This window comes from Rhinichthys klamathensis, unplaced genomic scaffold (genome assembly GCF_029890125.1).
Source record: "Rhinichthys klamathensis goyatoka isolate OS25496 unplaced genomic scaffold, OSU_Roscu_1.1 h1tg000481l_1, whole genome shotgun sequence".
NCBI classification, from domain to species: Eukaryota; Metazoa; Chordata; class Actinopteri; order Cypriniformes; family Leuciscidae; genus Rhinichthys; species Rhinichthys klamathensis.
The window spans coordinates 132,900-149,936 of record NW_026606968.1 but is presented as its reverse complement, the minus strand read 5'-3'; the positions used below and the strand labels follow the sequence as shown (position 1 = coordinate 149,936).

General features: G+C 39.6%; 1 protein-coding gene across 50 annotated transcripts in view; it reads left to right on the top strand.

The window, feature by feature from the left end:
* Positions 1 to 17,037, top strand: part of LOC130072179 (protein NLRC5-like) — a 912,375-nt gene that overhangs the window by 828,093 nt on the left and 67,245 nt on the right. For 49 of the 50 annotated variants that reach the window (XM_056237149.1, XM_056237148.1, XM_056237144.1 and 46 more), the window contains 3 exons: positions 5,937 to 6,008; positions 6,508 to 6,681; positions 10,076 to 10,249. In XM_056237149.1, coding sequence (XP_056093124.1) covers positions 5,937 to 6,008; positions 6,508 to 6,681; positions 10,076 to 10,249 — 420 coding nt within the window. The remainder of the gene's footprint in view (positions 1 to 5,936; positions 6,009 to 6,507; positions 6,682 to 10,075; positions 10,250 to 17,037) is intronic. The other variant, XM_056237150.1, reaches the window with a different exon arrangement.

Sequence of the window (17,037 nt, the reverse complement as noted above, 5' to 3'; positions counted from 1 at the left end):
GCTGTCTTCTAGCCAAGTTTCATTTAGAAGCATAAAATCCAGGTTGTATGTGGTTATTAAGTCATTGACTAGAAGTGATTTATTTTTAAGTGAGCGGATGTTTAATAGTGCTAACTTAACAGTCTTACTTTTTGTTACTTTTGTCTTAGTTTGGCGTGTAATAGGCACCAGATTAGATGGGTTTGCTGTACGGCTTTTGAAGGCCTTAGACTTTCTATCATGTAATCGAACAGCAATAGAGAAAGATACAGGCACACTGGGTTCCCGCTTGTTCTGTAAACATTTGAGAAAGTTACTGTTTTCATAGCGGGCACCCGGCACATATCACTGAGAGCTGGTATCAGTTGTTTTTGGTTCACCTCGAGCTGATAGAGGAGGGTGTGTGAGCCCTGGCGTTTTTGCAGAGGCCGAAGAGCTCTCACAAGCGGAGAGCGAGCTGGGCCCGCAGGCTTTCGTGGTTTTGGGGCCTGCCGTTTTTTGGTTGATGTCTGGGGGCTTGCAGATAGTTTGGTTCCAGCAAACACCAGTTTTTCCATTTTCTCTGAGAAGCACAGAAGATGCTGTGGAGATGCTGGAGATAGGGATAACGTGTCTGGTGAGAGGGTAGAGGCTGGAGGGGGCTGTTTCTCTGGTGTTATTGGAGGCTGTAAAATGCTGTCCTGGTTTTCCAGCAAGTCGTCCTTGGGAGCTGAAACTTGGAGCAGTTCTAGTATGTCACAGTCTGTCTGTGGTGAGCTCTGTGGGCAGGGCTCAGCTGAGATTGTGTCCGTGAGCAGAGGCTGTTTTGGCTGAGTGGTGTTATCATTGTCCTTGTGTGATATGTCAACCGCATGTCCATCCACGTGCTGAAATTAAGTCCTGTGGTCATTCATACTGTGTCCAGGTGTGTGTGTGCCATTCAGGTTGAGTGGATTGGCACACACTGCAGAAGGATGATTGAGGGAGAAGTAGATATTGTCCTTTAGCACTCTTGAACCAAGTTTGTTTGGGTGGTGGCCATCCTGTTGAAACAGTTGCCTCTGACTCCAGAAAAGATTGAAGTTGTCAATGAAGTTTACTCCTTTTATAATGCAGGTTTTTTGCAGCCATGTGTTGAGCCCAAGCAGCCGTGAAAACCTGTTTGTTCCTCTTGCTGGGAGTGGTCCACTGATGAATGTTTGTACTTTCAGTCTTTTAAGTGTTTCAAAAAGTTCATTGAAATCCTTCTTAAGGAGTTCTGACTGCTCTTTATGAATATCATTTTTCCCCACATGAATGATGAGTCGATTTGCAGTCTTATGTTTCGTCAGAATGTTCTCAAGTTCCCTGTTTACATCAGAAGTCGTTGCTTGTGGAAGGCAGTACGTAGTTGTGTCCCTGCTAATAATGTTTCTGATTATCGATTCACCCACTATCAGAGTCCTGGGCTCGGCTGCGGTCTGAGCTGAGTGCCGCTGTCTGCTCGACCTTGAGTGCCAGTTAGCAGTGTTGGCTACTGGCTGGTTCAGTCTGTGTTCGATCACATTCATCACATTCAGGGATTCCTCATTCATTAATACTTCAAATCTGTTCTCAAGATGTATAGGCGGTGGTAGGAGACCAGTGTTTGCAATCCTTGTCAAAGCCGTATCTGGGGTAGAGGAGGCTACTGCGGCAATATGTGATGCTTGTGACAATCTGATGTCTCGAGTGCCTTTGGGTCTCGCTCCCTGTTTTTGCCATCGATTTGTAAGTCGATCGGCTTGTTTCTCTACACTCAGTATGGCCTGTCGAGGAGGACTAGATTCATGGGACTCACCGGCTGTATGCTGAGGGCGTCCATGACGAAGCTCTGTTGTGTGTTCCGTCTGGTTTGGTGGTCCCACAAGTAACTTTGTTTCAAGAACTGCAATCCTTTGTAAAAGTCTCTGGCAGTTAGTGCAGCAAGTAGATTCCAGAAGAGGCATTTTCTCTTATCCTTTAGAATGTAGGCAGTTGTGTTTTCTTCCCCGGAATGTAAGCAGTGGGAGGCTGGTTGAATAAAAGAATTCTGCTTTTTTGTAGTAATCCAAGCGTTTGAGCACTGTGCTGATTAGCTGAAGTTAAAATTAGGTGATAAAAGGAGATAAAATATAAAAATATAAAAGCGATAGAGCAAAGCGCGGAGCGGTAAGCAAGAGCGTCCGAACAGTAGCAGAGCAGGAAGTAGAAAAAAAAAAAAGTAACACTGAGTGCAATCATTACAGTCTAAAAGATTACGAACAAAGATAAACTAAGAAATCAGAGGTGTTTAAATCACGGGGCACAGACTGATTTCTGGGATATTGTACATAATTTGCGGGTGTTTCTCAAACCGTGGCTGTGTCCTAGTAAGGCTGCATATCTCGACTGCCACATCATCAAGTGCCTCTGAAGGTCGTCTCAGTTTGAAGGATCTTTTGAAGACAGACATTTTGTGTCTTTAATTCAGATCATTTTGAAGGATGCATCAAGTGTATTCTTCGTGTCCTTCAATCTCCCACAATCCTTTGCACACATTCCAATTCCAATTCATGTAAAAGAACTAATGGAACGCACTTGTGATTGTCTGTAAAGGGATGAAAAATGATGGCGGAATGACTCGCAAGGTGGAGTTTATTTACAGTGTCAGAGAGGTTCATCCACAGTGTAGAATATTTACAAGTGACCACATAAATGACAAAACCCAAAACAAATCCAATGTACCAAAACAGCAACAAAAGGAAAAAAAATAACCATAAAAATACTCAATATATATATAAGGCAAAAACGGTATCCACAGAATACGAAAGGGTTTGGGGTTTGCTCGAGGCACTACTGAAGCACTCTTGCATCGACATGGTAAACAAGTACCAGTTTAAGTACAAGTACTCAGAAAGATCATTGATCTTCCAGTGGCGCTGCTCTGTTGCGACCCGGGCTACCTCGTGCTGCTGCCTTGTGTTTGTTTGTATTATTTATTGATTTTTAACACAGTGCTCAATCTGGGTACACAATGCTGTTTTTATTAAGAGGACTGATGCTGATTTTAGTCATATGGCTGATTAAATGCGACTCCATGCTGGCGAATCAGGACTTGCTGATGTCGAAGGCGGTTCTGTACTATACCCGTGACCAACTCTTGCTGCTCCGGCCTAGTTTCACACGCGCCTCCCAGCTACCGAGAGCATTGCAGGGGAGAAAACTGGTGGAAGGCCGTCGGATGCGGATGCGGATGCGGAAGAGGGGAAAACGTGGCGGTGTAAGGCAGAGACTATTAGCCTAAATGTGTTACTAAATGATTTGAATGTATTTTTAACATTGTTGTATTTAAGGACTGTATTTGTGTGTTATTTTTTAATTATTTGTTTTATGTGGTGGAACGTGACATTGTAAATATTTATTTTTATTTGTACTATTTAATTTATTTTACTATTTATTTTGTTTGGCTTTTATTTATTTCATGCAGTTGCACTTATTTAATTTATATTAATTTATAGTATGTTGTTTTTTTGTTGTTGTTTTTTTACAAAAATGGATGGATTTATAGCGTTTTGAAAAAAAAGACAATTAACTTTGAATTTATCATCAACAATATTGTTGTTTGATTTAATAATAATTTTTCATGATGGGGATGGTCTCGATCTCCACGTCGGTGAAGTGTCTCCTCTTTGCCGTCTTCCGTGTGTCCATGGCGTAAAATGAGGGCGTGGGGGAAGCGGATACTTGAATATATAGGGGCGTGTTATTCTAATGATGATCGTTTTCAGCCGCGGCATTTATCAAGGGTAGGTATTGCGTACACCTGGATTTCAAAGGTACGCACAGCTTCATAAATCAGGCGGTGAGAGGAGTGTAAGCATAATCTCACGCCAACATATACGCCCGTTTCTACGCAAGAATGATAAATGAGGGCCAATATGCTGCAGCCCCATCTCTTAATTGCAAGGTTGAATAATTTTAAAGTTCATCCACTTATTATAAAATGGTATTATTCTTTTTTGACCAATCGTAGGCAGCGGGTTAGTGTTAATGGTACATTATCTGAATTCAGAACGTTGAGTACAGGAGCCCCTCAGGGTTGTGTTAGCTCACCGGTTTTGTTCACTTTGTATACTGATGAGTGTAGAAGGCAGTATTCTAATAACCACATCATTAAATTCTCAGATGATACTGCAATTTTAGGTTTATTGAAAAAGAAAGTGGACATGTCTGAATATCTTGCAGAGATTGGTAGGTTTGTAAACTGGTGCGAGGACAACCACTTAGCTCTGAATGTCAATAAAACAAGGGAGATGGTGTTTGACCCTAGCGGAGTTGGTGATCACAGGCCTGTGATTATCCACGATGAAATCATCATACAGGGCCCTTCATATAAATATCTTGGGGTCTCTTTTGATAATTCACTGACATGGAATATTCATGTAGATAGTCTTTGCAGTAGGTTACAACAACGGTTGCACTTCTTGCGTCGTCTGAGACTTTATGGTGTGGACCAAGGGTTTATGATCATTTTCTATCAGGCAGTCTTTGAGAGCTTAATTAGATATAGCATTACAGCCTGGTTTGGTAATCTGTCCATACAACGTAGAACTAAACTGTTACGGATGATCCACACTGCTTTGGAAATTATTGGAGTGAAAGAACAGACATCATTGCAGACTATTTATGAACCTGCTACTTTAACACAAGCTAAAAAGATTGTTGGTGATCCACTTCATGTTTTGTACAAAGAGTATGAGCTGCTGCCTTCTGGGAGGAGGTTTAGGGCTCCTCGCTGCAGATTGAATAGATTTAAAAATCTTTTATTCCGGTGTCTGTAAAGATGTTAAATAGTGGCGGTATGGAGCTGTAATTGCAAATCTCTACTTCTCGTTCTATTATTTATTGCCTTATTTGTTGATTATTGTGTGTTGTTTGTGTACTGACTGCAGCATGGGTGATGGCCCAAGACAAATTTCCCCCTGTGGGGTAATACAGTTTTACCTTACCTTACCTTACCTTACCTTACCGACTTCAGGTTTGGCCTCGGTTTAACATTGCCTTGGTATGGCCTTGCCAAGGCATTTAACGTGGCCTTGGTTTAACATTGAATACACATACAAATACTTAATCTATTTTATAACCAATTATAATCCATTCCCAATTTAATATATATATATTTAAAAAATAAACACATAATTCATTCACGCATATTACACTTAACACATAATCTTTGGATTTAAATACACACACGAACACCTATTCACAGGTTTCGTCAGCTTCCGGTTGTGATACACCGGTGTGACGTCATCAGCGGCTCCCACTCGATCGTTCGTTTTGACTGGCGCAACTTTCCGCTGGAAGACTGATTACGCCCACACACACACACACACAACACAAAGACGGAATGACGAGTTGTGTAAGTGTATGAAATGACCGGGAAATGGTTATGGAAGGGAGAGTGGAGTAACGGGTGAATGTCCATGTGCGATCAGCATCTCTTGTGCACGTGCTCCTATGATAGCGGCAATGGCGGGAGGAACGAGACGTGGATGAATGAGGTGTGTGTGTGTGTGTGTGTGTGTTTGTGTGTGAACGAGACGAGGATGAATGAGGTGTGTGTGTTTGTGTGTGTGTGTGTGCGTGTGCAGTCCGGCTTCCTAACTTGTTTAACACAAAATACTTCTTTATTTATGAAAATATATGCATTTGACAGGACAAAAAAATCTGTTATGTCAAAATAGTGTTGTAGTGTAAATGTAGACTAATAGACCTTGACAAGCGACATTTTCAAGAAAAAGAAAAAACAAATATGTGTTGCTAAATACGGGGCTTCTACAGTTATAGACACTAAAATAACTTTTTCAATTATCCTTTATAAAGCAGTTTAATTAAATATTTGAGGGTATTTATGGAGGTATAATGTATTATTTTCTTATGTTATGAATTAATATTGTTAGCATTAATAATTAACTTTTTATTTTTTTATTTTCAATTAGTGTCCCACAAAACACTGGAGATGAAGTTCTTCAGAAGCTGATGCCTGTGGTTACAGCAACTAGATCAGCTTGGTAAGTAACACTGAGAACAAGCATCACTGCTAAAACAATATAACATTTCTTTAACATTATAAATTAATGGTTTAACAAATAATATGAGTGTCACACTTCAGCTTTTAAACCCTCCACCGATCTGACCTTATTTGTTATCTACGTAACAATTTTTTATGATATTTGTGTGAGAAATTGATTTTCAAATATTTGCATTTATAATGTATGCATATAAACATTTATATTTAGACTTTTTTATATTAATTTTGATTTAATTTAAATGTTTATATATTTATTTAGGTAAAAAACAGACATATTCAATGTATTCCATTTAATCAGTTTTATATAATCTTTCTTCCTCACATAAAGACAATCTTTTAGAATAACAGTTAAACTTACTGATATATTGAATTAATTGTTTAAAAAAAGAGATTGGACAAATTATACATTTTCACAATTATGAAAAACAAAGATTTCTGTTTTTATCTGAGAGTGAAGAGTGTGTCATTGTTCTCTACAGGTTGAGGGATTGTGGAGTCACAGATGAAGGTTGTGTTGCTCTGGCTTCAGCTCTGAGATCAAACCCCTCACACCTGAGACAACTGGATCTGTCATATAATAAACTAGGAGACTCAGGAATAAAGAAGCTTTCTGATCTGCTGGCGTATCCTCACTGTAAACTGGAGGAAGTATGGTAAGATCATCTCTACCATAAAGACTCGGCAAGAATAAGGATTTCCACGAAGAATACATGGTATAAAAATAAATAAAACTCTAAATAGCGTTAAATTTAGCTCTATTCATGTTTGTTGTGAATGCAGCATAATGAACAGGCTGCGATGTCAAGATTGCAATGCTTGAGTGTGTGTGTGTGTGTGTGTGTGTGTGTGTGATTGAGAGAGAGAGGCGCAATCGAACTGTGTGTGTGAGAGAGAGGCGCGGGTGCGATCGAACTGTGTGTGTGTGAGAGAGAGAGAGATGCGCGGGCACGATCGAACAGTGGAAACATAAAAACATACTCCGTCATTTTGTTCATACAGGACATCATTCAAACTGCAAAGTGTTTACTTATATTTGTGTACACGCATTAAAACACAACATTGTGCTTTTGTCACACTCTAAACTCTTGTCAAACTGTAACCTACAACTGTCACCCAACCAAAATCACACACACACACGCACACACACACTTTTAACACAATATTGCGGTGATGCGGTAATCGTCACACCCCTACGTGTTCTTCTCAGAGTTGCTGCGCGGCCCGGGCTGCGTCGTCTTGTTTGATAGGTGTCAGCGGGTGCAATACAGTCAACCAGGCACTCGCGCTGGAGTATTTACAGTCCTATTCATTTTAAACATCGTGGTTATCGCCAATACCGGTATATTGCCACACTCTAAATTAACACGATGTCTTTGAATATCACGATTATCGTCGACACCGTTATATTGCGACACTCCTACCTCAGATCATTTGCGTTTGAATAGCGCGCGCTCTCTGTGGGCGTGTCACATTAGCAGAATAATTAGCTACGAGAACTATGAGAACGACTGACATCTCTCTCTTTTTATATAGATTACATAAACAGAGAATATTTATTTTAGTTTTGAATTAGATCATTTAAAAGTACACATTTAAATGATTATAAAGATATATTGCTCATGCCTGGGTGAATAGTATTCGCTGAGTTTTGTTTCAGTTTAGAGACGGCTCCAGAAAAAAAGTTCACTGAGACGGAGAGGCAGAAAGCACACCCTGTTTATTTTCTTTATTTTACAAAAGCACAAAGTTTTATTTCAATTTGTAAGTAGACACATAAAAAAGTAGACATTTAACAGTTTATTTTTTCTTATTTCTTAAGTCTGTATGGCCAGAAATGGAGTATTTAGGGCTGAAACGATTCATCGAGTTACTCGATTAACTCGATTACAAAAATTCCTCGAGGCAAAAACTCTGCCTCGAAGCCTTGATAAATTCCTATGACGCGCACTATACGCGCAGGGATCTATATAGCGCGTGATACATTTTGAATTTAGTTGGCGCGATGGCGGAGAGTAAAGATGTCCATAAATGGCAGAGAATGTCTAAAGTTTGGGATCATTACATACTTAAAAAGGAAGAGAACAAGGTGCAATGTGTCTACTGCAAAGTAGACCTGGCATATTACAACAGTACGACTTCAATGATTCAGCATCTGAACCGAAAACATCCACTCCATGCTGTTTCACCAAGCGTCGCTGAAACAAGGTAAACTAATGGTGTTCACACCGAACGCGGATAGAGCGTCAAATACACGTTTATCGCGTCTAGTTAGACGCTTGAACATTCGCTCGAGTTCAAATTTTTCAACTTGCGCAGAAGACGTTCGCGGCAAACGCGTAGCCCAATCCGCGTCAGTCTCAACGCCCGGCGCGAATGATGCATCTATTCGCGTTTTTGCATTGACTTTGTATGTAATCTACTCGCGCAAATAATTAAATTTGCGTTCGGTGTGAACACACCATAAGCCTATGATACATTGATGTTCGCTGATTTTAATCCCATACTGTATTTGTAGTGATGTCGTGATGCGGTTTGACTAGATATGATGTTTAGCTTTGATGTTTTTAAGTAGTAAACGTATTCACGTTCAATTGCAAGAGAGTTTAGCCTTAAAAAAGAACCCCTTCAGACACACACACACACACACATACGCATGCACCCTCGTCTCTCTCACGCGCGAGTCAGATCAATTGCGGCAATTTCATTTCATTTTCATTTTCGCTTTATTTGAAAGGGGACAGTGTACATTAATAAACATTGAAACAGTGTAAATGTACCCAAGTTAGCTCAGAGGTGCTAATTTTCATCGGTAGTCCCCCAGCCAGGTGTAAAAAAGGCAACCTTAAAAATAACCACAGGTATAAAATCACAAAAATAAAATTACATACAACACATTATGGTTAAAAATTACAATTCAAGATAAATAAATAAATACACAATGTTTAAGTGTACACAGAAAACATTAGTGCCTACAAGTTTGGCTCTCTACAAGCCATTTTTTTGCATACTTTTTGAATGAAAAGAATGACAAAGACTCTCTGATGTTTTCAGGCACTGTGTTCCATTGCTTTGCTGCTCTTACGGAAAAAACAGACTGACCAAAAGCTGTTTTTCTCCGGGGGATAATGCAGTCTTCCCTCACTGCCCCTCTGGTTACCCTAACCTCACTTGATCTAAAAAGTATAAAGTCAAATAGTGGAGGAGGTGCTAGACCATGTTTGATTTTATAAATTAAACAGATGTTTTTTAATTTAATTAGATTATCCCAAGTTAGTAACTGATATTTCCTCAGAATACTACAGTGGTGGTAGTGGTATGGTTTTTTATCCAGTATTTTTAATGCTTGTTTGTATAATGTTTTTAATGTTTTTATTGTTGTAGAATGAGTATTGGACCAACTTATTAAACAATATGTTATGTAACATCACATATGCTTAAACTTTTATGTAGCCACGCAACAATTTCAGCATGCATTCACTGTATACACCGCAACGTGATGGAGGAACAAATATTGTATTGCAGTCTTTGCAAGACCTTGTTTGTAGGCTATGTCACATCTTCCAAATAGTTACAGACAACAAAAAATGAAATTCCCCAGCCTGCTTCTCCAAATCCACTCGTACTTTTGGGGAAGACATTTTAATCTGCTACCTAAGTAATTGAGCATAGAACATTGTTGGCACTTATACTAAATGGGTAAAAATTGCAATAAATACGCTTAGTTTTGGAGCCAAATGTTGGAGTTGGAATAAATACCAGGTTTTTTATTTTTTATAAATAAAAGCCAAATGCTTGATCATTTTACAGCCACATCATTTTTGTTATGCATTATGTGTTTTGGTTGTTTAAAAACACAGAAAATGTTTTATCCGATTACTCGATTAATCGATCGATTAAGTGCTAGATTAATCGATTACAAAAAGAATCGATTGCTGCAGCCCTAGAGTATTTTAAGTCTTTTTTTCTGCTATGTGAAAAAAATCTAACAAAACGCGCCGGCGCATTTGCCGACCCCAGAGGGTTAATGTGTGTCATCTTTTTCTATAGGTTGTGGGATTGTGGTGTCACAGATGAAGGTTGTGTTGCTCTGGCTTCAGCTCTGAGATCAAACCCCTCACACCTGAGAACACTGCATCTGCCTGGGAATAAACTAGGAGACTCAGGAATAAAGCAGCTTTCTGATCTACTGGCGAATCCTCACTGTAAACTGGAGACACTGTGGTAAGATCATCTCTACCATAAAGACTCTGAGTGAATAAGGATTAAAATGTAGATAGTGTATAGAATATATGTTTGGCGTAAGCCCCATCCGGTGGTTCAGCGACAGATTCCTGCTTGAACCGTCAGATCCTGCTGGCGGTAGAAGGCAGTCTCCCTGAAGATGAACATTTACATCTTACTATATTATCCCACAAAAGACAGTAAAACCAACAGTTAAATAAACCAGACGAACTACAAACCAGACAACAGATGCAGGTTACAGTGAAGAGGGTTTTTTAAGCACAAATGTTTGGTGTAAATCTACGGAGCCCCTGAGGGGACCTTTGCCAATAATAAAAAAAGAAATAAATAAATATCGCGCACACACATGAAAACTATTGCGTGCGCACATGAAAACTATTGCGTGCGCACGAGAAACGTATTGCGTGCGCACGAGAAACGTATCTCGTGCGCACGCATTACAATTTCTGGTTTGCGTTATAGCATCATTAATGCAAATGTGGAACTAGGAATGACATGTACGGAGCTTATTTTTCATCAATAATCGCAGATCGCAACATAGAAGAAGAATTTATTGAATTTGAGGTCACGGGATATTCCTCAAGATTCAATTGAAAAACTAAAAGATAAGGTAAATTGTGTAACAGTAATTATTGATCCATTAGGCCTTGTCATGACACTCATATGCATAGCCTATATGTTTGTTGCAAATGTATTTATAGCTGACCTTTTCTTTTAGATTAAAGGGATACTTTACTGGTTTTTCTTATTAAACTGTTATTCCCTTAACTAAGACGAGTTGATGCATACCTCTCTCATCTCAGTGCGTGCACTACATCGCTGTCTTGCGGCGAAACTTTGTTAGATCTTATCTCAGCCCTGTTCATTCAATACGTGCCCAGAAGAGAAGCGACCAAACACCTCCACGTTTTCCCTATTTAAATACAGTTACACGAGTAGTGTAACTCGACCTAGGACGGTGACACAAAATAAAACGTTGCGCTTTTCTAAGCGTGTAAAATGGATAACTATATTTTATGGCAGAATACCATAGCAAGTGCTTGGGAGCACTTAGACTCGGCGCAGTAATATCATCACTCGTGAAAAATCTTGCGCTTGTCTCGTGCTCTGCCCACTCACTAAGGAAGAGCAGTAAAAAAAGTATTTGCCTCACGCTCAGAGATCTAGTTGGTCTGATGAAAAAAAAACCCAGCTTCATCAGTTATAGTAACGCGCCGCATTTTTTGGCAGTAACGTTAACGGCGTTATTAAGATGAGAAGAGTAATCAATTAGATTACTCGTTACTGGAAAAAGTAATGCCGTTATTCCCATCACTGAAAATGAAAAATCAAACACCGTGGAAATGACAGGTGTGTACTATGTTTCAGGAATGGGACAATGCTGTGTGACTGTGCAAGCCTCTGTCTTTAGATCAGTGTGTTTACTAATGTGCTTTTTTGTCCTTTGTTGTGTATCTTTGGATTATGTTGTGTTGTAAATAAATCCAAACAATCTAAAATCCATTCTTTTTTAAATCTCCTCATTCTTTGTGCAAGGCTCCTCGTAATGATAGGGCCTGATAGCACACCTAATAGGGCCATTATGGGAGGGTCTTTGTCTTTCTCAGGTGTGAAATGCCATACATATTAATGAGAGATCACACCTCCTCGCATAAAGCTTTCTCAAACAAAACACGTCATACACATTTTAAAAGACTTTATTGACTTATCTGAATGAGTAGTCAGGATGATTCTCACATAGTTTTGGAGCAAATATTCTAGGCTATGTGATAAAATTTTCAAAAGTCTTGTGAAGAAATAATCAATATGTGTTTTGTGGCCTTATTTCAGAAACTTTAATTTTTAGTTTTTTCAATAACCATGCATAAACAATATTCTCTCAAAAATACAAATATGTACATACATGTTGCTCACATATTATGGTAGCCCTGTTTGTGCTAAATAGAGTGTAATTACACATGTGCCATTAATATGGCACATGTGTTGTCTTGTCTTGTCTTGTCTGCCTCGCTGCCTGCTGTGAGTTTGTTTGCATCGTGGCTGTCTAAGCCTCGTATTAGCTTCGTATTTCCTTCTGTTTTTCCGTATTTCTTTCTTTTATTCTATTCTGAACCATCATTTAACTCATAATTACAACTCGGACAGTTGGCCAGACGCGTCTCAAGCCATTATACGGCTGGAACCGCAAACACGGTTGAAACATTTGGTTGTTGGTTGTAGGGCGAGACACTGCTTCACTGCTGCTCTGCCCTATGATCGATTGCCAGACGCGTTCTTTACACTCACTTATAAACGTGGCAAGACGCGTCTCAAGCCATTATACGGCTGGAACCGCAAATACGGTTGGATCATTTGGTTGTAGAGCGAGACACTGCTTCACTGCTGCTCGGCCCTACGATCGATTGCCAGACGCGTTCTTTACACTCACTTACAAACAAATATTTTTCCCGTCTATCGTGCGTCTACATTACACCCGTACCACTAGATGGATTAAACCCAAGACTTGAGTCATAAAATAGTATAAATATTAATAGCATCACTGGTTGCATCATTGCTAACTTAATGTCCATCTGTTAAATTGGCGAATATATCAGATGTATGTTATCTACCTCTTGGTGCAGATGAGAACAAATCTGATTTGCTCACGGTGCAGTCTGAATTAGAGGCTGTAGAAAAACAGATCCGTGACCTTCTAGAGAGACCAGCTGAGCTGAGAGACCGGCGTTTAGCTCTTGAAACATCACGCGCTGATGCACACGGATCAGCGATTAATATTAGTAACCCGCTGACGCTGACCACATCTACTCCGTGCGTTTCTCAGCATTGGTCCCGAGCGTCCAGGTCACGATCAGCAATGGTTTCATTCACTCCGGCTCCAACACACCACCACGAAGCCTGGGTGGTTCCGCGGAAGCCGCGTGCCAGGACAAGAATCTTTTCGCCCCTCCCGGTTTTCGAGATCTCCACCCAGAACCGCTTCTCCCCTCTTTGTGAAATGGAACGCGATTCTGTGATCATCGGCGATTCCACGGTCCGACACGTCCACGCTACGTTAGGTAAAAGTAAGGTGCACACTCATTGCTTTCCTGTGGCTCGTGTTCTCGATATCACTGCACGGGTAACTGAGATCTTGAACGGTGACGAGCTGTTGTGCTGCACGCGGGAGCTAACGACACTAGGCTGCGACAGACGGAGGTTCTGAAGAAAGACTTCAGGAGCCTTATCGATACGGTACGCAGAACATCACCTGAAACATCGATTATTGTGTCTGGACCGCTTCCTACGTACCGAAAAGGGCATGAAAAGTTCAGTAGATTATTCGCGCTAAATGAATGGTTATTGTCATGATGTGATGTGGAGAAACTACTCTTTGTAAATAATTGGAATCTGTTTTGGGAGCGACCGAGGTTCTTCCGCGCTGATGGCTTACACCCAAGTAGAATCGGGGCATATCTTCTGTCGGATAACATCTCCAAGATGTTAAATACCGTTTGACTAGTAACCAAAAATCCAAATCACAGTCTCTACTGCACCAATTTAATTGATTATTAATACTAGTGTAGAACATTGCATAGAAACTGTGTCTATTCCTCGTTTACTGAGATCAAATAATAAATCTACCGCGGGATCAAGAAAAAATCGAATTGTTATTAAAACAAAAAATCTCGCTATTAGTGAACAAAAACAATTTCTAAAGCTAGGTCTTCTAAACATTAGATCGCTCACACCTAAGGCGGTTATTGTAAATGAAATGGTCACAGATAATAATTTCGATGTTCTGTGCCTTACTGAAACCTGGCTTAAACCAAATGATTATTTCGGTCTAAATGAGTCTACTCCACCAGGATACTGTTATAAGCATGAACCCCGTCTGATCGGTTGTGGCGGCGGTGTTGCAACAATCTACAGAGATATCCTTAATGTTACTCAGAAAACTCGTCATAGGTTTAATTCGTTTGAAGTACTTGTGGTAAATGTTACGCTCTTAGATGTAAGAAAAAAATCCCTATTATCTCTAGCATTGGCTACCGTATATAGACCTCCAGGGCCTTACACCGATTTCCTAAAAGAGTTTGCAGACTTTCTATCAGATCTATTGGTCTACGTCAAAAAAGCATTAATTGTTGAAGATTTTAACATACACGTAGATAATTCAAATGATGCGTTAGGGGCTGCGTTCACAGATTTATTAAACTCCTTCGGGGTCAAGCAAAACGTCACCGGACCAACTCATCGTCTAAATCATACACTCGATTTAATTATATCATATGGAACCGATCCAACCGATATAGATATCATTCCACAAAGTGATGATGTCACGGACCATTACATGGTAACTTGCATATTACGCACTTCCGTAATTTGTCATGCTGCGCCACGTTATCAACCAGGTAGAACAATTCTTCCATCCACCATAGATCATTTCTCAAATAGCTTATCTGATCTGACTCAGCTGCTGCCTGAACCCAAACAAACAGATGAACTAGACGAATTAACTAGCACTATGAGCTCCATTCTCTCTAGAACATTGGATATTGTTGCACCCATTAGATTAAAAAAGGTCAGAGAAAAAAGTATAGCACCATGGTACAATAATACTACGTATGTTTTAAAGAGAGAAACCCGTAATTTAGAGCGTAAATGGAAAAAAAACTAATTTAGAGGTCTTTAGAATCGCGTGGAAAGACAGTATGTCACATTATAAAAAGGCCCTTAAAACAGCCAGGGCTGAGCACCTCAGCAAACTAATAGAAAACAACCGAAATAATCCAAGGTTTTTATTTAATACCCTGGCTAGACTAACAAATAAACAGACGTCGTCTGAACAAAATACCTTGTTACAGTTTAGAAGTAATGATTTCATGAACTTCTTCACCGAGAAAATTGAAAGCATCAGAATCACAATCGTAAACGCTCAATCCTTGCTCGTGCCTTATAATTCAGCCGCAATTATCACACCGCAAGAACAATTACAATGCTTTACAACCATAGAACAAAAAGAGTTAAATAAACTTATCACTTCAGCTAAAACAACAACATGTTTATTAGATCATATACCAACTAAACTATTGAAAGAAGTGGAAGAGCCTCTTCTCAATATTATTAACTCATCTTTATCTTTAGGTCATGTTCCAAGAACGTTTAATGCTGGCAGTTATAAAACCTCTTATTAAGAAACCACAATTAGATCCAAATAACCTAGCAAATTACAGACCCATCTCAAATCTTCCATTCATGTCAAAAATATTAGAAAAAGTTGTGTCCACTCAACTCGGCTCTTTCTTGCAAGAAAACGACATCTATGAAAAGTTTCAGTCTGGATTCAGGCCACATCATAGCACTGAAACTGCGCTTGTTAGAATCACAAATAATTTACTTTTAGCTTCGGACCAAGGCTGTATCTCAGTACTAGTTTTACTTGATCTTAGTGCTGCGTTCGATACTATAGATCACACAATACTCTTAGATCGACTACAAAATTACATTGGTGTTCAAGGACAAGCATTAAGCTGGTTCAGGTCATACTTATCTGACCGCTACCATTTCGTCTACTTAAATGGAGAAAAATCGATCATAACTTCGGCAAACTATGGAGTGCCCCAGGGATCTGTGTTAGGCCCTTTATTATTCTCAATATATATGCTGCCACTTGGTAATATTCGAAGGAAACATGGAATTAGTTTCCATTGTTATGCCGATGACACTCAAATATATATTTCATCACGGCCAGATGAAGACGCTAAATTATCCAAATTGACAGATTGTGTTAAAGATATAAAAGATTGGATGACGCGTAATTTTCTTTTATTAAATCCAGACTAGACAGAGGTAATACTTATCGGTTCTAAAAACCGTCCACAAAACCTTTCACAGCACGACTTTAACATATTAGGATGCCCTGTTACTTTATCCGCTACAGTAAAAGACCTGGGTGTTACATTAGACTGCAACCTGTCTTTTGAAAAGCATATTTCATATGTTACAAAAACAGCCTTTTTCCACCTTAGAAACATTGCTAAGCTACGTAATATGCTATCAGTCCCTGATGCAGAAAAGTTAGTTCATGCATTCATGACCTCGAGACTAGATTACTGTAATGCTTTATTAGCTGGTTGTCCTGCATCTTCAATAAACAAGCTACAGTTAGTCCAAAATGCAGCCGCTAGAGTTCTTACTAGATCAAGAAAATATGATCATATAACACCGATTCTATCATCACTTCATTGGTTACCTATAAAGTTCCGTATTAATTACAAGGTCTTGCTTTTGACTTATAAAGCTCTGAATGGTTTAGCTCCAGTCTATTTAACGGATCTTCTATCGCCCTATAATCCATCGCGCTCTTTAAGATCACTAAATTCGAGGCTTCTGGTCATTCCTAGGATATCCAGATCCACCAAAGGAGGGAGAGCATTTTCACATTTAGCTCCGAAGCTCTGGAATAGCCTTCTTGATATTGTTCGTTGCTCAGACTCGTTCTCCCAGTTTAAAACTAGACTAAAGACGCATCTATTTAGCCAGGCATTCATATACAATTTTTAATCCTCTACTTCATAAACGCCAGAGGAGAACTGGCCCCGACTGAGCCTGGGTTCTCCCAAGGTTTTTTTTTTTCTCCATTGGGTCATCTGATGGAGTTTTAGGACACCATCGGGTCACTTGATGGAGTTTTTCGGTTCCTTGCCACTGTTGCCTTTGGCTTGCTCAGTTGGGGATATTAAAATTAAATGACCCATCATACCACTGATCAGCTCTACCAAACTTGG